This window comes from Hoplias malabaricus, chromosome 1 (genome assembly GCF_029633855.1).
Source record: "Hoplias malabaricus isolate fHopMal1 chromosome 1, fHopMal1.hap1, whole genome shotgun sequence".
NCBI classification, from domain to species: Eukaryota; Metazoa; Chordata; class Actinopteri; order Characiformes; family Erythrinidae; genus Hoplias; species Hoplias malabaricus.
Genome location: NC_089800.1, coordinates 62411968 through 62435992, shown reverse-complemented (window position 1 = coordinate 62435992; position 24025 = coordinate 62411968). Strand labels below are relative to the sequence as shown.

The 24025-nt window shown below is 41.7% G+C and overlaps 1 protein-coding gene across 2 annotated transcripts in view; it reads left to right on the top strand.

Moving 5' to 3' along the window:
- The window catches only part of prkd3 (protein kinase D3), a 62458-nt gene that overhangs the window by 19832 nt on the left and 18601 nt on the right, over positions 1-24025 (top strand). Inside the window, exons 3-8 of one of the 2 annotated variants that reach the window (XM_066670026.1) lie at positions 7703-7841; positions 17357-17488; positions 19523-19680; positions 22019-22208; positions 22627-22704; positions 23273-23459. In XM_066670026.1, coding sequence (XP_066526123.1) covers positions 7703-7841; positions 17357-17488; positions 19523-19680; positions 22019-22208; positions 22627-22704; positions 23273-23459 — 884 coding nt within the window. Of the gene's footprint in view, positions 1-7702; positions 7842-17356; positions 17489-19522; positions 19681-22015; positions 22209-22626; positions 22705-23272; positions 23460-24025 lie in introns of both variants that reach the window. The other variant, XM_066670025.1, reaches the window with a different exon arrangement.

The following is a 24025-nucleotide window of genomic DNA, read 5'->3' as shown; positions in this document are numbered from 1 at the left end:
TTGCACTGAAATCTCACACAGGAAGGATGCCTTCCAAATGCATGCACTGTCAGGCCCAGGCTGTAAATCCTTGCTGCACTATGACAGAGGTTAACGTGTGGAAGCAGCTTTGCTCTTTTGAAACTGTCTGGACTCAGCCGTTCAAGGGGTCTGGGGAGGGGGGGGGTCTGTTTTGGTTTCACTCTGCTTCCTTCACAAAACCTTCATCAGTCAATGCAGTGCTGAAAAATCACCTTCCTGCTGCTCTACTGTACATTACCTCACATCTGCTGAACTCTAGTGATCTCTAGAATTGGATATGGTTTCTTATTTGACAGTTCCTATTCTGATACCACCTCTTACAATTCAAAAATGACTAAAAATAAAAAACAAAATCTGATAAAAATGAGGTCATTTTTTTTTACAGAGAACACATCTATAATTGTCTTTAACATGAAAAATTCTATACAAAGGACTTACATTACCACCACATCCTTATTTCTACAGTCAGTACTCTGTAGTGTGTGCTTCAATAGTCAGTACCCCTACAGAGCAGGTAGATCATTCTCAGCACTGCAGTGGCACTGACGTGGTGGTGGTGGTGGTGTGTGAGTGTGTGTTGAGCTAGTATGAGTGAATCAAACAGCGGTGTTGCTTGAGTTTTTAAACATTGTCCCTTGTGGTTAGCTCATCTGTTGGTCGTCCAGTTGTCCTTCATCAGTGGGCACAGGACAGGATATTTTGTAACAATGTATTTCTGCCGTGGTAATTAGCTGAAAATGATTAAAACAAACAAAGGAAAAATCACAGTGGTGAAAATCATTCTGGTTGAAAGTGATGTCAAATAAAAGCAAAAAAGTTAATTCAGTTTAAATGCTTAACTATAGATGTACAGTGACAACTGTACCAAGAAATAACCGGCAAATTGTTGTTCCTAATATGCAATCAGGGAAATTTTGATTTTGATTTTGGCAAATTTATGATTTTTTACATTTAAATGCTGCTACCTGTTTACAGAATCATATATAAATAATATATAAATAATATGTATGGCTCACTGAGTTAAAGACCCAGTTATTTCTTAAATACATACAACATTCATTCATTATCTGTAAGCGCTTATTTAGTTCAGGGTCGCAGTGGGTCCAGAGCCTACCTGAAATCATTGGGCGCAAGGCAGGAATACACACTGGAGGGGGCGCCAGTCACTCACAGGGCAACACACACACTCACACATACACGGACACTTTTGAGTCGCCAATCCACCTACCAACATGTGTTTTTGGACTGTGGGAGGAAACCCATGCGGACACAGGCAGAACACACCACACACCTCACAGACAGTCACCTAGAGGAAACCCACGCGGACACAGGGAGCACACACCACACTCCTCACAGACAGTCACCTGGAGGAAACCCACACAGACACAGGGAGAACACAGCACACTCCTCACAGACAGTCACCCGGAGGAAACCCACGCAGACACGGGGAGAACACACCACACTCCTCACAGACAGTCACCCGGAGGAAACCCACGCGGACACAGAGAGAACACACCACACTCCTCACAGACAGTCACCTGGAGGAAACCCACACGGACACAGAGAGAACACACCACACTCCTCACAGACAGTCACCCGGAGGAAACCCACACAGACACAGAGAGAACACACCACACTCCTCACACAGTCACCTGGAGCAAACCCACGCGGACACGGGGAGAACACACAAACTCCTCACAGACAGTCACCCGGAGGAAACCCACGCAGACACAGGGAAAACACACCACACTCCTCACAGACAGTCACCTGGAGGAAACCCACGCGGACACAGGGAGAACACACCACACTCCTCACAGACAGTCACCCCTAGGAAACCCACGCGGACACAGGGAGAACACACCACACTCCTCACAGACAGTCACCTGGAGCAAACCCACGCGGACACAGGGAGAACACACCACACTCCTCACAGACAGTCACCCCTAGGAAACCCACGCGGACACAGGGAGAACACACCACACTCCTCACACAGTCACCTGGAGCAAACCCACGCGGACACGGGGAGAACACACAAACTCCTCACAGACAGTCACCCGGAGGAAACCCACGCGGACACAGAGAGAACACACCACACTCCTCACAGACAGTCACCCGGAGGAAACCCACACAGACACAGGGAGAACACACCACACTCCTCACAGACAGTCACCCGGAGGAAACCCACACAGACACAGGGAGAACACACCACACTCCTCACACAGTCACCTGGAGCAAACCCATGCGGACACGGGGAGAACACACAAACTCCTCACAGACAGTCACACGGAGCAGTAATTGAACCCACAACCACCAGGTCCCTGGAGCTGTGTGGCTGCGCCACCGTGCCGCCCCATACATACAACATCTTTATTCATTTATGAATTCAGAATGGCAGTTTGGCAGAGTAAATATGTTATTTATGTTGCCACTGTGGCTAATAGTACTGATTTGTTTCATTTGTTCATTTATCACACAAAATATGAGGTAAAAAAATAGCTAACACATATGGCTTTATATCTGTCAAAGACCAGGTCGTTCAGTGTCCTATTAAACAAAATATTTGCTATGAAGCATGTAGGGAATAGGTAAAGAATCATAATGGATAAAGTAATTTGGTTCCAGTAGGATCAAGACGTTTTCTGCTGGATACTATACTTAATTAACAGACAAACAGTAACCCCAGCGATTTCCTCCTGTGATCCCTCCTCTAATGCTCAGTGAGAGCACAGGATTCTGAGGCCCACATATGATTTTCCCCACTGCTGCTAGTGTTACACCAGTTCAGAGAAATGAAAATCCTGACAGAAGAACACTGAGTTCAGAGGCGCTCCAGCATCATAAAGTGAGTCTTCTCTTCAGAAGCATCTCAGTCAACAGCCTTGGGGGCTCCCTGTCTGGAATTCGATCTCTTTGTTCTCCTAAACTCCATGTGTACATGAAAGCCAGGAGCAGGGTGCCAACAGTGGAGCCATTGTTGCTGTGTTCATGCTCCTCCAGCGTCCTCAGCCCTGCACAGCCACAGCAGCCTGAGCTAGACTTCTCAGTCAATAGGGGGATGTACATTCATCTGCTGAAGATAATGGGATTCAAGTCACGCAGATTAGGCCCAGGGCCGTTCTGTGTCAAATGGAGTTGTGTAAGCCAGGACACAGACGAATGTGTTCATGATTTAGCACATCGAGGCATAAGACGGGCCCTGGCTGCAGGGGTATAGTCTTAAACATGAATCGGCCATTTTTAAAGTTGTTTTGCAATTTGTGCCTTTAAAAACACAAAGCCCACGAGGACTACTTAAGCAAAGCAGTATTTCATTGCCTAATGGAATGTATGACTTTTTTAGGTAGTTGGTGAATACTGTACAATAAATATGTTGCTTCTGAATCACCAATTACTTACCCATTAATTCCTCTACCACTATTTATTATTTTAAAAGGAAATTAAGAGACATTATGCTGTGAAGGGGAACTATGGTTCGTAGATCCCCAAGTATCTCTAAAGTAACTTCTCTGGTAAGGAAACCTCCAACCAATCAGGAGAAGCGCAGCCTTGCCCCTAAGCAAGGGGACACGTCACACTCTGTGGAACCAGAAACCAAATGGGAGGAACAGACTCCAGACCAGTGGTTCCCCTGTGACATTTGCGATGAGAATTAAAATAAACAGTATGCTGTAAATATATTTGTGATATAAAACTTGGCCTACTGACCCAGACTGAAGTCATTAGTTCTCAAGAAGTCATTAGTGCTAAACAGACATAAATACAGTCAATTTTGCAAATCAAACAAAAACGGTGGTGTTCTTAGATCAGTAGACAATTCCAGGCCTCGCCAACACTGATGTTTTAGATTGTGGAGAAAAAAACAATGCAACCAACTTCTAGTTCATGAGTGCATTTGAAAAAGGCACAGAAGTCACACAACTCTAGGGAGGTTGTGGGTTCAAGTCCCGCTCCGGACAGTTGAGGAGTTTGGTGTGTTCTCCCTGTGCTCGCGTGGGTTTTCTCCCATAGTCATAAAAACATTTGGTAGGTGAATTGACTTCTCAATGAATGAATGAATGGGTGAGCGTGTGTCACACTTTGAAGGACTGGCACCCCATCCAGGGTGTTTTCCCACCTTGCAGCCAGTGATTCCGGGTAGGCTCCGGCCCCACCGCGACCCTGAACTAGATAAGCGATTTCAGGCAATGAATGAATGAGTGTGATAACGGAAGGATGACTTTTGCTCAGTGTTGTATGTTATTGTGAATGCCAGTATCTTTACACATCTGTTGTATGGTGTGATGAAATGTAGATTCGGATTGTTTTTTTTTTCGCTGGCCTGTCCTGCTCTTGTGTCGGCACCCAGCTGCGCTGTGGTCAGTCAAGGTGCAGGTGACACTGGGGGGGCTGCGTAAGCTAGTGCCCGTGAGCCTCATTGGCCCTGGCATTGCAGGCTGTATTGTTCACAGGGCATTGTGTGTTGGGACTCAGCAGGGAAACAGCTGTGGATGACGTTTTTTTCCAGACCTGTTTATTGGCAGCATGGCGTGCCCTGTCAGGAGCCTTCATCAGAATCCGGCTTTGATCAACATAGTTGGCCATACATTCCTTTCTCTGCCTCTCTTCCTCCCTGAACACTTTCAAGCCCACGGTCCTTATATTCAGGACTACACATGAAAAGCAGCTGTCAGTGTAGGAAATTAGTCATCCCTGATTTTCATACAAATCAGCATAATAAAGAGGGACTTTAGTGATGGGGATATTATAGATTTGATTTTACAGTCAGGATGAAAGACATTAGCACTAGCACCTTATTAGGGGTTAAGGGGGTGGTGGGTGGTAATGATATACCTTCATATCGGAGCTGTATAATTTCACTAAGCGAAGACATCTTGGTTCCTTTTAAATAATGATGCCATTATACATTTTAAAATAACTCATATTTTTTGTTTCAGTCTGTCACGCCCTGCACATACACATATACACGAAGTTGAAAGTATGAGTGTAAACGTATTATCAAATAAGGAATATTCTTATTCTCCTCATAGTATATTTACTATTATTTTACCTTGAATAGTATGTATAAAATCAAAAACACTTGCAGACTTACTGGTGTTTTGTAAAGTAAATAAAATGGTTAGCTAGGCTACATCACACTGGAGACATTGTCACACCTTGATTGACGCTTATGTATAAAGCACCCCTCAACAATCTGAATCACCTTATATTTCAGTGTTGTGGCGGACCATTTTCAGTGACTCTTAGCTTAATTACCATTGCATTTTTATGGTAGTAATATTTTGTAGAACTCGAGGCATATTTATTGAGGAACTTGAATAGAATAGATCTGCGGTGCTGTTTAACCTGAGGGCTGCTTCAGTTGGTGTCTGTATGGTGTTGTGTAAAGCTGTTCTGACAGGTGGGATTTCTGGTGACTCTTGAGAAGAGGAAATGACTAAGTATCGGTGGTTGTGGTCACATCTTGGCAGGGATCACACATGAGACTTTTGATTCTCACTCTGCTCTGTTCTAAGAAGGGTGTGATCTCCTTTACATGCTTGACCCATGATCGCCATCATTTTTAAAACAACAACAAAATAAGAGAATTGGCTGTACGTTGACTCAACATTCTTAATATATATATGTTTGTGTACTGTGTTGAGAAGTTTCTTTATCATGAATATACAAGTCCACTGCACTGAACATCCATCCATCCATCCATTATCTGTAACCGCTTATCCAATTTAGGGTCGCAGGGGGTCCAGAGCCTACCTGGAATCATCGGGCGCAAGGCGGGAATACACCAGTCCTTCACAGGGCAACACAGACACACACACTCACACCTATGGACGCTTTCGAGTCACCAATCCACCTGCAACGTGTGTTTTTGGACTGTGGGAGGAAACCGGAGCACCCGGAGGAAACCCACGCGGACACGGGGAGAACACACCAACTCCTCACAGACAGTCACCCGGAGCGGGAATCGAACCCACAACCTCCAGGTTCCTGGAGCTGTGTGACTGCACTGAACACTGAACTGAAATGGTTACAGAAAATGAATGAATGAATATAATGTGTATACTAGCTTTTACTTTCAATTAGCTTTATTTAAAAAAAATTGAAAAAATCATCAGGAAAGTTCCAAAAAGAAACATTTACATTCAAGCACTAAGCTGCATCCACAGAACTGAAGTGAACTGGAGTTGTACAGCCATTTCACACATCGTCAGCCTCTCTCCAGCAGTGATTATTTGTCTAATTCATTTGTTGCTTGTGTCTACACTGAAAGTGACATTTTTCTTTATATTATTCCCTGAGATCTGAAAAGCTCAAACTACTTTAAACAGAGAAAGACAAATACCTAGAAAGGTCTGATTGAATAACATTTAAATAAATCCAAACAGGATTCCAAGAGAGCCCAATTGGCTTTGCTCACATTGGCTGGGTAGGATCAGGATGGCCCTCCTTCTCCCCACATCAATAAGTGTCCTGTTGGCCAGTGTTAGTTGCCTGTTAGTTGGCTTAGATCAGAAGATATTAGCACAGATTACAATAAAACACAGTCATGGACATTATTTCATATACAGTTATTATTATATATTATTATTTGACTTGCATACATTTAAATCACCATTGCCCCCTCCGGGGTTTGTTCCCACCTTACAGCTAGTGATTCCTTTTAGGCTCTGAACCCTGAATTGAAAAAAGATGTTACAGACAAAGAATGAATGAAAGAATGAATAAATCACCATTTTAAATGATTTTAACTGCAACATGTCCTAGCTCATGCTTGTTTCTGTCCCCTATACTACAGAGGAGGAAATAGAGTGCCAGAGCAACTTGAAATCCAGCTGTTATTTTTTTGTTACTCTCACCTTAAGAGATAAAGGAAACTTATATATAATATATACCCTAATGAATAGCAACAATTGTGCAGTCTACATAATAAAATGATCTGTTTTCCTTGGCATAAAACACAATCAGAATGCAGAATGGCTGAGTTTACTATGCACGTGTTTAATACATGCCTGTTGAGCCTTGTCTCTGGCCATAGGTGCAGTGGATCAGTAGCGTGTGTTCTGTTAAGAGGAGAGAGAAGTGTAGCCTGAGGAAGTGGTGAACAGTGGGGTGACTCATCACTGAGGGCTTGCTTTCAACAGATGTTTTTCAGTCCTTCTCCTCACAACGAATATTCTGGGTATTTAACACCAGGCTCTCTGCACTGCATGCCTCCTAGCTTGGGTAATCTCTTCATAAGGGGAACTGTTCCACAAAAACAGTGCAGCGTGTGTGTGTGTGTGTGTGTGTGTGTGTGTGTGTGTGTGCTCAGCTTATCGTAATTCTGCATGTCTGAAATTGTGAAACTTGGAAGTCATCTTTAATTGCTTTACATATTGATTTCAGAAACTGTCAGATAATAGGGAACCAAACTTTTGAATGGTTGTAAAATATGGGGAAAAAGGCTAGAAAAATTGTAACCTTTCCCAATAGGATACATGAACACAATAATATTAGATACTTCCTGATGCAATCTTATAAAATATTGCAAAAGGGAATTGTTTATGGTAAAAATTCCCCTTTTAAGAACTGTTCACTAGAAGTGCATAGAGTGTGAGATACCTTCCTAGAACCTTCCTAGTATCCTCCTGGTATGGATACAGAAGTCTGATATTGTTAACAAACTTCTCCTTCCTGTCTGCAGTTCCCAGAATGTGGATTCTTTGGTATGTACGACAAGATTCTGCTTTTTCGCCATGACCTCAACTCTGACAACATCCTGCAGCGACTCATATCAGCCGAGGACATCCATGAAGGAGATCTGATTGAAGTGGTTCTCTCAGGTGAGTCCTGGGCACTGATGCACTGATTCGTTCAGAAACCAAATTCATAATGTAGTTTACCAAATCCAAAGGTTTGCCTAGAGTCTGGTGTGTTTGGTTACTCACAGACAGAGAACCCCCTGCTTGGAAAGGACAGTGCAATTTGACTGACATCAGGGTCTACTGTGTTTGACAGTCAGGTGTCAAAACCTGATTTGTTGACAAGCACACACTAATATGTGTCTTAGGAGCTACCAAGTGCCACAAATGATGCTTTTCCAATGCATGGGATTGGCTCGACACGGCTCGACTTGTTTTAGATGGTCACTTTTCCACTAGCACAGCTCCCCCGCGAAATGGAGGTGGTGACATCTCAAAACCACGTCTCTAACAGGAACCGCATTCTTTGAAAACCACAACAATGCCGGCGGTAACGTTAGACGTTGTGTATTTGCGGGCTGTTTTTGTTTTTTGGACTGAATATTGTTCCATGCCCCAGTTCTAACAGATCAGTTTTCATTGTTGCACGTCCAGCTTTTGACCAAAGGAGCATTTGAACCTCTTCAAAACAACTCGGGGGTAATGTTGTGAGCTGCTGTTGTCAGATAAAAGCTAATGTGAAAGCTGCTGTAACTTTGTTTGATTTTATATGATTTAACAACGTCGAGTTTTTTGCTAGAGCTCTGCATTTTGTGGTGATTGACAGGGCTCTCAGGCCAATCAGTGCTCTATAGGGTTTACACATCACAGTTCAGTTTACACATCACTCTGCTCAGATGGAACCGTAAGGAGGAGGGGCTAAAAAAGAACCTTGTTCCAGGGACCTGGTGCCAGGTTTGGCCCCGTGGAAAACAAAAGAGCCAAGCCGAGTCGTGTAGGTTCAATGCAATTGAAAAACACCAACAGAAGACTCTTGCATGTCTTTTTAAAAAAGTCACAAAACCTTTTCTTTCAATTGAACGTGTTTCTTATCAGTCTTATAACAAATGTGCATGTGTGTGTGCACAGCCAATCAGAAAGGAGCCAAATAAATAACTGTTAGCTGTAGCAACTTACCTTGAAATCAGGAAATTTTAAGTTAATTCTTTAATATATATTTTCCCACAAATTTTGGAAGCAACCAAAGCATTTTCCTTGGTTAAAACATGCAACATTTGCCGTTGAGGCTTTTTGAGGGACAAGCTGTCTGACATAAGACGGGACCTAATGAGATAGCACTGTATTGAACTCAGAAGTCAAAATGTAATTGTGAAACTTAAGGCAAGTACTAAGACCCTCTCACTGCATGGTTTCCAAACAGATGTAAACTTTCATTACTTGTTCACTTCTATAGTCTCATGGCTCTAGTACATAATCTTTGAAAACACTAAATATGTCTTTGTTTCGGTGACTGCGTTTGTGGTACGGGCAGAATTGTGTAAATTTGACTATTAGCTAATCTGTGTCTTTAAAAACACACACACTAGGGAACTCCTGTTTCGTGTGCATGAGTTCAAACAGCTGGCCAGGTCTAATGAGTCCATTCTGTTAGAAATTTCAGAGATTAGACTTGACCATACTAGACCAAAGTTCTTGAATGTATGGACTGTCGAGGATACAGCACACAACACATATACCACATGTTCCCTGTCAGTAAACCATTAGTTAAAGCTTGGGTTGCTAGGTTCTAAATGACTGTGAACACTGACATGTGAGATCCCTTAGGGCCACCGTTCACAATCAATTTCAGCTGGGCTTCACGTTAATAGAAAACACTCCATGTGTTGAGATATTTACATTTAGACATGCAGACCCAGGGGGTTATTGCTCTGTTTTTTTGACAAGAACTGCAAAGGTAACATAAGCACTAAACCAGTATATTGTAAAACTCTTAAATAAAACTCCAAACACTTTTGAAAATGAAAATGTTAAAGTCGGGTGAAAACGGCATTTTGCATGTACAGTAGGCTCTTGGTGTTAAGGGCGGTTATGGACCTCATTGTTCCTGTCCTGAATGGCTTTTGCATCCTGCACACTGTGCTGCTCTGTGAGTGCTGATTTTCCTGTCTGTGCTGTCTCCACAGGGAGTAATCCAGCACACCTGCCTTACATATCCTCCTCACACAATTCGAGAATACTAAACACAAACCAGGATTGTGTATTGGTTCTAGTGCTAGACCTGTGCAATACCATCAAACCCAGCAAACTCTCGCTCACAAGAGTCAACACTACATCATTCAACGCTAAAGATGTAAAAATGCATTATGGCATTGTGATGATTTGATCTGAAGGAGCAGATGTGAAATTCTGGGATTACAGATTACAATGACATTGTGGTGCAGCAGGTGGTGTCGCAGTCACACAGCTCTAGGGAGGGTGTGGGTTTGAGTCCCACTCCGGGTGACTGTGTGAGGAGTTTGGTGTGTTCTCCCTGTGTCCGCATGGGTTTCCTCCGGGTGCTCCGGTTTCCTCCCACAGTCCAAAAACACACGTTGGTCGGTGGATTGGCGACTCAAAAGTGTCCGTAGGTGTGTGTGAATATGTGATTGTGTGTCACCCTTTTAAGGACTGGCTTCCCCTTCCATGGTGTGTTCCTACCTCACGCCCAGTGATTTTGGCCAGGCTCCGGACTCACCGCGACCCTGAATTGGATAAGCGGTTACAGATAATGAATGAATGAATGATATTCAGTAAAATACATCATTTTTTATATTTCAGGTTTAAAAGAGAACAAATGAAAAATATAAACAAATGCAGTCATGACAAAGTCAGAGATAATTCTAGATGTTTATATGAGACTTTCCAGAGAATCCAAACTGAAATGAATTACTTGAAATCATTAAAAAATATTGAAAATTCCTAGCATTTTGAACTGTATCCTAAAGAAAACTTTATCAAATTGGATTATTAAGAGATCAGAGTAAATTTGTTGTATTTAAAACCTACAGAGTGTCCAACAGAATACATTTTAAAAATAAATGTTGCTATATTAACCTCCATTAAATGTTTTGAGTATGTGTGAAGTGGAGACAGTGAGGAGCACTTTCCTAATGGACAGTGTGTGTTAAATGCCCAGTAGTTTTACCAAAGTGCACCATAGTCCAATCATTGTAGCTGGACATGCAGAGGTATTGTGCTACACAACTGTTTTTTGGACTGGGCCTGGATTCATGCGCTGGCTGTGGTAATAAAGCATGTTTGAAGGAAAACAGGCCACACAGCAAGCGAGAGGGGAGGCAGCTTTGGCTTGGCGCTGGGCTCAAAGGCAGAGAGCTTGTTTTTGTTGCTGTAAGTGACGGTAGTTGTTCTACTGTGGAGAAAAGCAGGGATGTGCGAGTGGCTCTCTGCAGGGTCAGAGAACGCTGGCCCTGCAGGACATCCAGCATGGCCTGCTCTTGTCCCTCATAACCCTCCACACTGGCTCCTGCAGCACACTGTCTTGTTCCTATCCTTTTAAGTGCTTTCAAATGTGTTCAACTTGTTTTGGTATGACTTAAATTTCATCCGGGATGTTCTTTCAACGCATCTTTTGAAGAAGCGGCCATAGAAATTAAACAGAAAAGATCATGTGTTGCCTAACCACATTGTTATATATTTTGTAGGGTCTGGGCCGTCCTTTTGGTCAAACTTTGTATTGCCTTCCCCCATTATCCACATTACTGGTCATTAATGTGTGTTGGCAGTTCTTGGGCACTTCATGAGCATTTGATGAGTTCTGAGACATTAGGGTCATGGTTTTTACATAATGTAGCCTATGTGGTGTTTTTATGAATGCCTCATTATGAGTTTGCGCCAGCGCTCTGTACTGCTGCCTGGCATGTGACTCGCTGGCAGCTCCAGCGCTCCACTTTAGAGCTTTGATCTCTGAAGAGGAGCACTCCCTCTCTCTCGCACCGTGCTGATTTGATCAAGCTAAAGAATCTTTGTCTCTTTTTGGAGCCTGCTCCCAAGTGTGTAACCGAGCTAAAGATTTCTCTGCCTATTTTGGCAACTAAGGGAAATTTTGGGGAAAAAATAAGGATCTTTCCTGTTTTTATTCGCCTTTCCAAGAACAAAATTAAGTAAAAACATGAAAAAAAAAAAACCAAAACAGCAATATCTACAGTTTATTGTACTGGTCATCTTTAATAACGTGATGTGTCAGTCGTGTTATTGTTAGGAATGTTCCACCACCTAAGTGCTTGGGTACCTCATGTCTACAATAGACATAATTCAATGCTAAACAATAACGTAAATGCTTACTTTAATACTGCTTATGATATCAATGTTTAGAATAAATATATTCTACGTACATGTCTATGGACAAACATTTTTGCAAACCGGCCCATTCAACATTCCTCTTGAAAAAAGGGGAATTAAAAGGAAGTTTGTCCTTCTTTGCTGCAGCAACAGCCTCTGCTACTCTGGGAAGCCTATAGACTAGATCCTGTATTACAGTGGAACCTCTACCTACGAACTTGATCTGTTCCGTGACCCAGTTCATAAGTAGAAAAGTTTGTTTCTCGAGTCAATTTTCCCCATTTAAAATAATGGAAAAGCAATTAATGCATTCCAGCCCCCACCCCGAAAGTCACCCTTTTTGCACTGATATATGTTTACAACACTCTCAAATTAGTAAAAAAAAACCACATGTAGCATTACTAAAAATAAAAAAGAAACAGTGATAACAGTAATAAATGACTGGCTGGAGCAGTAACACAGGCACTGGCTGTATGACGGGAGGTGGGGGGTGGGTGGAATAACGGAGAGTAGGTGGGTGAATGTGGGGAGACGACGCGTAGATACGGTTTAACTTAGATGTCTGCTATTTACACTAATGCTAAATTGCTAAAGCTACAATTTGCTAATCTTAAACACTCACTCAAGTGGCTGCCTGCTGCTCCAGGTAGAGGTGGGCGGATCGATCCAAATATCGATAATATCAATACCAATGCTGGTATTGGTATTGATCAATACTCGTGGAAAATGATCGATACTCAAGCTTTTTTCTCTCCCCCTAAAGTCTGTGGGTGTATGTCGTTATTTTTGTGCCAAAATTCTGCATACACACGCAGATATTTTTGAGCGAGCAAGAAGGTTTTCATGAACGCGTGTGGATATTTTAAGTGAGCAAGGAGGTTTCTTGAATGCACGCTACTACCTACACATCTTGCTCTCCTGTCCTACACGCGATGTCTCTGACCCGCGCGCTCGCTCCACACTTACAGCCATTACAATGTGCCTCAGTTTCAGCCAATAAGAAACATCAAATGACAAAGGTCATTTCTGATTGGATGGCTTGACCGCCAAGTGGGAAGGACATACAGGCCGGAGACCAGTAAATAACTTTCTAGAGGAAGCTTAATACTACAGTTCAATAACTGTTCATGTAGAGAGAGGAAGGCAGGTTTAAATCAACCCACCTGAGCAACCCTCCTGAGTTTTACACACACATACACACACACATCAAAAAAAAACAATGAGGTCAGAGACATCGCACGCGCAGAAACCTTCTTGCTCACTCAAAAATATCCGGGCGCACGCAGAAACCTTCTTACTCGCTCGAAATATCTGCACGCGTGTGCAGAATTGTGGCACAAAAATAATGCCATATGGGTGCACGTGGTGAAGACGAGCGATATCGGTATCAATATCGCCGATACTGGCCCTGTATTTACTTGGTATCGAATCGATACCAAAACTCCCGGTATCGCCCACCTCTAGCTCCAGGTATGAGTTCACTGCCCCTAGTGATTGTATGTGTGTTCGCTGCCACGGATGACACAGCAGTATGTACTTTCACAGTGAATATAGGGCTTGTATAAAAGGCTACACCATTTAACAGTGGTGTGTGAATATTTAAGTTTATGTTTACTCTGTTCTTTCACTCCCACTGCACCATTGTGCCTGCTGGTCCAGGGAATTGAACCCGTGACCTTTCCTGCTTCTCTAACCTTTAGGCCACAGCTGGTCCCTGTATGAGAGGTTTAATAGTGGATACTCTTAAAAAGAAGATAGAACAGTAACAGCTTTTTCCGTGAGGGAATAAAAGAAAATAAAGAAGATAACATAAGGGAGAGCTTCCGTTTGTCACCAGAATTGAACATTAAAACAAGCACCAAACAATCAATCACAGCTTGTCTCTTCAGGCCCAGGAAAGTCAACATTTCATACGATATAAAAATGACACATTGGTTTCTAGACGAGTCTTCTGGGCCAGATTATAGGAACTGTTGTGTGTCCAGGAAACTGTCAGAAAGCTTTTAAATTTGACCCAATCAGCCATGGATTTATGCCGGAATGAATCATCCAGATGAGATTAGTTTTATCTGAAGAAATGACATTAGAAATGATTTTCCACTACAAAAGCTGTTCCGCTTGTACAGCTGTCTCTGGGATAATGAAAGTGCAGGTGTCAGTCTGCAGTCTCAGTGTTCAGTCCTGTTTCTGTGACCAGAGATTCAGCAATGAGACTGTGGCATGTGTCAGCCAGAGTTATTAGGGCTAAAAGGCCATTGCCATTAAACTTTACAGGTCAAATTGTATTCCGTCTGTCTGCCTTTCTGTAGTTACTCTGGGTTTTTCATCACTGCAGCAGAGTCGGTTGGAGGAGGGCCCTGGAAGCAGGCTTCTCGTGCACATTCTGTCACTTTCACACAGGGTCTTGGAAATCCATAGTGCAAAATGAATGGTAAACTAAAAAATATGAACTGTACGTGGCCACTGTCGCAGTCTCACTCCTGTGATGACATGATTTACATCATTTAAAATAGTTCTGAATACATTTTGTCAGAATATATCTTTCTGTATTATTTTATATTGGTAGATGTTTGCTATGCTAAACCCAAGACTACATAATATTCTGTCCAATGAGGAGCAGGCTTATGCTCTTTAGTGATTAAAATGTGTGTAATTATTCAAATTAATTATTACAAAATGATTTATGGAGACACACATTTTAAGGACATAAAAACAAAAGATAAAAAAAATGAAATACATTTTTGAGGGAGACTTTTACTGGGTTTGGCTTTTAAGGGTCAATATACAATTGAACATTTTTATTCACTTTAACACTTTTGAAAATGCCTTAACAGCCAGAAAAGTAATAATAAAAGTACAGACAGTGCTCTGGGATGTTTTCTTCAGAAGGTCTGATTTTACTCTGAAGTTTCAACCCTGAAAATGGCTTTTGCTTCAGTGAATGTAAAGCAAGATTAATTTTCTTTACCTACTTCTCTTTTTTGAGGGTCATATTCAGTGTTGAGATATGCAGACACAGTGAAGAGATGTACTGACATTCATCAGTATTCATACTCCTGATTTATCTATTGCCTTGACACTGCTCAGACCCATTGTGAGGGTGGGACGAAGATTGCTAGAAAAGAGGTTTGTCATATCTCTGAGGTTCAGGCTCTTAAGCATTTTACTCTTGTGCAATATCAGCTCTCACTCAATCTCTATAAAGCCCGGCGCCACAGTCTGTCCATTTGTTGTAACTGCAATATTTTCCAGGAGACTCCATATATGATAACAATAATAATAATATATATAATAAATATTGAGGTCAACATTAAGTGTAAATAAATGAGTCACAAAAGTTGTCACATTGAGGAGCTGGAGATAGACTTCAGTACAAAGCCCTCTGGTGTTTCCCCTGACATTGGATATGTGCTTGATTGATCTATTGTCATGAAGGAAGCAGAGATATTATTGTAGAACGCTTGTAGAAAGTTTATACGGTGTTAGGTGACACTTATACTGAGTATGAAATGATTATAGAACCAGTTCTAGAAGCTCTGTAATTTATTAGCACCTTCATGATACTTTCTTTGCTGTCCAGATCTCCCATTTATCACCAGACCTTTGTATTACAGTGTATCAAATGCTTGAGATGGTTTATGGGACCGAAACTACACTACAAAGAACAAAGAAAAAAAAGGATTAATGTATGTCCAGGAAGAACTTCCAGTTTTAGAATTTCCTATAATCAGCCGCTGATTTATAGTATACCTGATGAATCACCCAGAAAAGATCACTTTTATCTGGAAGAATCACTTTGATATCTGTTCAGCACTGTAAAAGTCTTCCACTCTGCTCTGAATCACATCTGTGAATCACTTTGTCTGACTCAAGCTAAAGAAGAGGCTTGTATCTATTGTACTGTACTGTTTGTGGTTTAGCCCTCAGCTGTGTCACATATGCATTATCACAGAGAAGTGCTGCCAAGGCCTCTGGGCAGAAAACGGACTGTGAGTGGGTGGTGTGAATGTTATATTACACTGTGTGCAGAGGGGTGCTGCCAGGGATTTTGGGCCCCATGACAAGATACTACTCTAGGACCCACAACCCCAGGACGTGCCAACCCTGAAAACATAAACCTTATTAATAATGGTTTACAACAGCAGTGAATATTTTAAATGATCTGAAAATGTTTCTGCAACATTAGCATATTTACATAAATAAAACAAACAAATAAATATTTATGGTATTTATGCCTGGACGTTTATTGGCTACATCTACTTTCTAAATACTTCCATTGGTCGTTCAGAGTCTACCTAGACTTGCACAAAGCACTGAAATGTTGCTTTCAGAAGAAAGCTGTGGGCCTGTTTTGGTGGTGAAGACAGCCAACAAATATGGCAAAACTCATATGCAACATTGTTAGATGTATTGGGCCGACAAGAATCACAACCTGCAAACTGGCAGGTGTGCAGAGTAATTATTTTTTTCAATAAACATACAGTATACTGCAGCAGGTAGTGTCACAGTCACACAGCTCTAGGGTCCTGGGTTTGTGGGTTCAAGTCCCGCTCCAGGCGACTGTCAGTTTGGTGTGTTCTTCCTGTGTCCGGGTAGGTTTCTTCCGGGTGCTTCGCTTTCATCCCACAGTCCAAAAACACACACGTTGGTAGGTGGACTGGCGAATCAAAAGTGTCTGTAGGTGTAGGTGTGTGAGTGAATGTGTGAATGTGTGTGTCGCCCTGTGAAGGACTGGCGCCCCCTACAGGGTGTGTTCCTGCCTTATTTCCAGTGATTCCGGGTTCACTCTGAACCCACCGTGACACTGAACTGGATAAGCGCTTACAGACAATGAATGAATATACTGTATGAATTTATTTTACTTAGGTTTCAGTATCAAAGTCAAATTCTCATAAAAGGCCCACATCTAATTTTGGGTCGGCCTGGCAGCACTGCAGCAGTTCTGCTGGGGATTTTACACACAGCTAAGAATAATCTGCATTTCAAAAAAATGTTTTTTCATTCAAGATGTCAACAATGTGTAAAGCATCTCTTCAGTCATTTATTTTCTAATGATCCTTTCTGACCTGCTAGTGTTTTCAGCTGGGATTTACTACTTGTGTCTAACCATTTCTGAAGTGAAAATGCAGTATCAGAATCAAAGCATCAAATCAGAATCTAACTTCTCTCACATCGCTGACATTTTAATCCTTAAATAGTTTTCTGTGTGTTCTGTTTCTCTTTTGTGTTTCATTCATGTGTCGTTTGGTTTAGTTCTGTCTGGGCTTCTGGTCCATCCTTTTGGTTGGTTTCTGTTTTAAGTTGCATTTTAATTGCAGCTCAGGCTACAGTGGAAGACTTCCAGATCCGGCCTCATGCTCTCTATGTCCACTCATACAAGGCCCCCACCTTCTGTGACTACTGTGGGGAAATGCTGTGGGGCCTCGTCCGCCAGGGCCTCAAATGTGAAGGTAAAGAACACACTCAATTAACACAATAACAAATGAGGTTAAAATATGAATTGTAAGACAAATGGTTAAATGCTACCAACTGTGTTGATTTCTTATGAACCAGGTGGTTTGGCACAAGTCCCTGTATCTCATGATTATAAAGAACCTGAACATTCTACTTCACTGGCAAGTTAGTAAACTGAACACCGATATAAATGTAATGGACATGCAGTAAAGCTGAAGCTGTATTCATAATGTTAATCTGGTTGATTACTTTTGAAATGGGGCCTTTGATATTTGGCCATACCCCCATTTAAGGCCCAAACAAGGCCTGTCACTTTTACCCTGAAATGTGTTTACAGATAACATGTTCATACACAAGAACAGTGCAGTCTGATGTGTGCCACACAGACCTCAGATCACAGGCTGTCTGCAAACCAAAGGACAAGCATCAAGTGTTTCCCAGCCCATGCGCTCAACACCCCGATTCAGTGTTTCTGGCAGAGGACACACACTCAGACACGCGCTGTCCTGCTGCACTGGCCTCCTGTCCACTCGTCTGTCCAGCCAGCTTTTGAAGCTGAAATCATGGGCTTACTGAATGAAGCCCAGTGTCTGTATGCCAAGTGTTGGACATGGCCTTCAAAGGCAGCAAAGTGAAGAGCATGCTGTTGCAGTAATAATAAGCAGCACTGATGGATACAGCCTGCTGCATCATGCTCTCTCTCCCTGGAGAGTCTGCTGAATATGCCAGCAAAGCAGCTTATGAAATATATATTTAATATACTGACTTAATCTCACTAAAGCCGTATCTAAATTGTTTTGAATGTGATCTAAAAGCCCTGCCGTTTTTTTCCTAAGCCACTCCATCGTGTGATCACTGGAGATTGTGATAGTCTTCATAGAGAACACTAGGTATGGAGCCCTCTAGTGGACGAATAGGATAACAAAGACTAAAGAACAAAAGACACAACTCATTCAAGCCCACTCCATTATTGACTTCTTAGATCACTGTATACTGCTTGTTACTAAGAAGAGTGATATCAGGCTGTTTGCGCGTACAGTACTGAATCACTCGGCTTTATTCCAGCATTACAGTGAGCAGTACTTCAAAGGTGGAATATTATAGCTCTACCCATTGTTTCTTAGAACATACATGGTGTTTCTAATGTTTTGTTTCATCTGTTGTTATGATTGTTTTCCTTTTGTTTATTGTTTACTATGGAAACATAGAGCTGTAGAAGATCTAAATGATATTAATTATGTCGTTAAGTGTGGGAAAACAATTTTCATGCATGTCCATTCTCGCCTGTTATGAATGTATAGAGCCATATGAAAAAGTCATAGACTCATTAGCAAACTCTAGATGATGTGCATTTATTTTCATTTGTGAACATTTTTAAGGGATATTTGGGTTTTGTCCACTAGTAATGGGAAGAGGGATCGTGTGGTTGACCGTAGGTTAGGTGCAGCGTCTGCAGTAATGCGATCACTGTACCAGTGATGAAGAGAGAGCTGAGCCATAAAGCAAAGCTCTCAATTTACCGGTCAGTCTACGTACCCACTCTCACCTGTGGTCATGAGCTCTGGGTAATGACCATAAGAACGAGATTGCAGATACAAACAGCTGAAATGAGCTTTCTCCGATGGGTTGCTGGGCGTACTCTCCGTGTTCGGGTGAGGAGCTCAGTGATTAGGGAGGAGCTCGGAGTAGAGTCACTTCTCCTTCGCATTGAGAGGAGTCAGTTGAGGTGGTTTGGGCATCTGATGAGGAGGCCTCGTGGATGCCTCCCACTGGAGGTATACCAGGCACGACCAACTGCAAGGAGGCCCCCGGGGTAGACTCAGGACACGCTGGAGTTATTATACTGGCCTGGGAATGCCTGGGAATCCCTCAGGAGCAGGGGACAGAGAGGTCTGGGCTTCTTTGCTCACCCTGTTGTCACCGCGACCCTGATGGATTAAGCAGAAAAGATGATGATGATGATGATGGTTTTTGAGCATGGCTGCACAAATCTTGACTCAGCTGTATATGAACTGTTCTTGTATTCTCAGGCTGCGGGCTGAACTATCACAAGAGGTGTGCCTTTAAGATTCCTAACAACTGCAGCGGAGTGAGGAAGAGACGGTTGTCAAATGTGTCTCTGCCCGGCCCCTCGCTGTCTGTCCCTAGGGCCCTGCCCACAGAGCACACTGTGGTCAACCTGGAGGAGGTGAGGTGGCCTTGGTTTTTGCAGCGATACTTCGGCACACAATCAGATTTGCACAGTGTTCCTGTTAAGTAATATTTAGCTGGTTAACCGAGACCTTTGTGGTGAAAGGGTTACAAATATATTCTGATGCCTGTAATAGTTTTGAGATAGGATTTTACCCTTAAACATGCAAGGTATGTTTGAGAGATACATGTAGGACATTTAACAATTCACTCAGTATAAAACTAACTAATCTTTAGAGCTTGTCCATATTTTTTTCTAATCAAAGTATCATATGTTCTCTTTGCCTAGTCTCAGCAGGGCTACTTAGTATATAGTGTAATGAATAGAGAAATGCTTGGCCTGCGCAAAGTGAGAGGTCTGTGTTTCATCTGAATTTGCTCCGAAACTGAAATAGTGATTAAAGCCTGACTGTTGGCACTACTCTAAGCGTTGCAAATCATATTATAAACTTATGAACCTGACCCTGCGCAGTTGGTGTAGGCTAACTGCTGTAGGAATTAATACACATCTGAGTATGCTTTCCTTTTCTTTCCAGGAAATTCAGCTAGCTTCATTGCCTATTTTGGCTCCCCTAAACTGGAGTACTTGGATTTAGGATGCTGATGGCATGCATTCTGAATTACAGGATATAATTCACTCTTAGTGTACAATATATTATGTTACATAGTGTAGTTAATTGGCAGTCTCTCAATGCTGGAATTTGTGTGATTACAGTCCTAGAGCCATTCTTTCTTTAGTGTCTAAACAGCACATATTAAAAGCCCCCTTTCTTGCACAGATGTACACTAAACTACCATTACATTCTTACCACCTCCTTGTTTCTACACTCACTGTCCATTCTCTCAGCTCCAATGACCAATAAAGAAGCACTTTGCAGTTCTATAATCAGAGAGTATAGTGCACCTGTTGCTCTGCATGCATTGTTTACTCCTTGTCACTCTGTTCTTCAGTGGTTAGGACCGCCAAAATCCATCACAAAGCAGGTAATTGTGGGCTGGTGGATAATTCTCAGCACTGCAGTGACACTGACACGGTGGTGGGTTTGTGTGTTGTGTTGGTAGGAGTGGATCAGACACAGCAGGGCTGCTGAAGTTTTTAAACACCGTGTCCACTTACTATCCAATCTATTAAACACACATACGTTGTGGGGCCACCTTGGGGAGGTGAAGTCAGAGACAGTAGCTCATCTGCTGCTGCACAGTTTGCCTTGGATGTCCTCTAATCCATCAGCGGTCACTGGACGCTGTTTGTTGGATTCGTTTGTTTTTTAGACTGTACTCAGTCCAGCAGTAACATTAAGGGGATATATAGCATCTCTGCCGTGTCTGATCCACTTATACCAGCCAAATAATACCTACTATGCAGTGGCCTTGACCATTGAAGAAAGTCTGTAATTGTAGAACTACAAAGTGCTCATGTATGGTCAGTGGCACTGAGAGAATGGAGAGAGAGTATAGAAATAAGGAGGTGGCCATAATGTTATGGTTGATCTGTGTACCATAACCTGCAAGATGATAAGAAATGTGAGCTTTTCATAACTGGCCAGGATTCAAACCTTGTGCAACTATCTGTCTGGAATAAACCCAGAGGCGAGCATGTTCTGTTGTGTTCACCCTTATGAAAGGTCATTGGAAATGGAATTAAGTTAATCAAATCAAGCCTCTGTGGATTCCTCTCTGTGTTGTTGTGCCCAGACTGTGTGTGCATAGACAGCGCTAGGGTGGAGGTTTTTTTCTTCTTAAGGGTTGAGTCAGGTTATATGAAAGCTACGTGGGTAGTTTTGAAGCGCAAACAATTAGAACAGCAATGCAACAAAGCTGAAAGATGTTATGTTTGGATTTTAACAGTAAGTGTAGCTTCTTATATGAACCTTATAACAAATAATCCAGAACACGAGTTTAACAACACAGGAAATGCTCTGTAATAAATTGATAATCTTCAGATTGTAAAGGTTTCTCTTTGTAATTCTGAGAAAATGTGGCCTATACAACCCATACAAATCAAACAATATATAACCCATATCTCATCTTTGTCTGAATAAAAACATGTGCTAAAAACAGTCAATTTCAGTGTAAATCAAAGTGAAAAGATTTAAGTCCATGTAATTTTGGTGCATCTAAGATACAATGATGTTGTAATTAAAAATAAAAAAATCAACAAAAATTGAAATGTTTTTCTTTGGACAGCGATGATATTTCCTCCCTCATTCCTTATTATTAATGAAGTGTTTGAACAGTAATTTGTAATCCAGGAGTGACATGACAAAACCTTGAATTTTCAATCTATTAAGTCTTTTTCTTCTCTCCTCTTCACCCTCTTTACCCCAAAACAGCAGCGCTCTCATCAGGAAGCAGGTAAGCGGATCCCCTCTTGGAGCGGAAGGCCCATCTGGATGGAGAAGATGGTGCTTGGGAGGGTCAAAGTGCCCCATACATTCGTCATCCACACCTACACCCGGCCCACCATTTGCCAGTACTGCAAACGCCTGCTCAAAGGCCTCTTCCGCCAGGGCATGCAGTGCAAAGGTGAGCCCCCACACACCGTCGTTTAAATAGAAATGTAGGCCAGTTGTACACAAGTGAGTTCAAATGGGGATTTTGGTGTCCTTCACATGTTTGTTAAACCTCTTTGTTATTCCTGGTGAAACCTGTGAAATTCAATCATTATAGGCCCTTGTCTACAAACAGATTACTGTAATATTATTAAAAATATTGATTCTAATCTTTTGAATGTCAGTATAGTTACAGTGGATAAGTAACAGTAACATGCTGCCACGCTATGGAAAGGTCCTTCCCTGAACAGGAATTATATTATAGTTTATTAAATATACCATTGTTGAGGACATGTTGTTTCTGTTGTAAAATGTCATGAAGACCTCGCATGCAGGTCTCACTTGTGAAAAGTAAAACAGTCTCATTGTGTTTGCATTTTTTGCCCCCTCAGACTGTAAATTCAACTGCCACAAGCGATGTGCATCTAAGGTACCAAAAGACTGTCTTGGGGAAGTGGTCTTCAATGGAGGTATGACATTAGCTTTTTACTGGCACACTATAAAGTCAATATTTTGGCGACATCCTTAATAATTAGTGGATTTAGCTACTTTAATACGCACCCATTGTGGACACAGATGAATATCTGGGCGCATACGGCTTATTTAATCTCCATAGTGAAGCATGAAACAAATTGGGATGATCTAGAAAAGCTGCACATGAGCTCTGGTCACTGTGCTCAGTTCTAAGATTCAGCCAGAGAGGTTTAACACCACCTGGCAATGCATTGTGAAGCAGTTGAAATTGCAATAACTTCTCGATATGCCTAGGTTGAGTAAGAAAAGTGTTTGTAATCCAGAGCTAATCATCAACATCAGTACCTGGCTTCACTAATGCCATAAATCCTCACAGCAATGTTCCAGCATATAGTTTGTCTTCCAGAAGTGTAGAGACAAACATCTTATTAATACTGTTAATTTCAGAAAAAATGTTGCATGAGTGTGTGTCCTGGTCATATTGTGTGTATTTGGTGTCTATGTGTGTGTCACAACTCAGACTCTATATAAATATGTACATATGAAATATATCTGTTCTCTCAGAGCCAGCTAGTCCAGGTCCAGATTCAGACACCACTATGGAAGTGGATAGCAGTGATGTGAACAGTGATAACAGCAGAGTCCTGGATGACTCTGAGGAACCCACAACTCCCGATGACAAGATTTTCCAGGGCTACCCCTTCACAGACCAGGAGAAAGACGAGGAAGCAGCCAAAACTCCTCAGATCAGGTCTGTACACACTCTTCTGAATGATGTAAAGGTTTAAATAACACCCGCCCAGGCCTGAAAATTCAAGATGTAAAATTCAGCATGTTTATATAGTAACTCACTGTATGTCATTGTTCATAAACCTGCATGACACTGACATAAGCCTTTCATTACAAATGAGGTACACCTGCATAAACATCTACAGACGTTTATTTCAATTAGCGTTAGAGGTCATAATAGTTTATACTGTGAACTAAGACAACCAATGGTTATATAAGTCTTTAAAGTTCTTTATGTAACTTTATGTATAATGACTCATAGTAAAGGGTTAACATTTGTGCTTGCTTTTGCCGTGTGATCTACAACAATAGCCCTTTGAGATTATATAATGTGTGGTATAGTGGTATCTGTAAAACAGGACAAAATACATATATTTATATAATATAATATAATATAATATAATATAATATAATATATAATAAGTAAAACATGGTAATTTGTACGTTAGGGAACTATTGTTTTTGTTATTTTTTTACTTTTTTGAATAAAAAAACGAAATATTTAAATATTTATTGCATATTGTAACG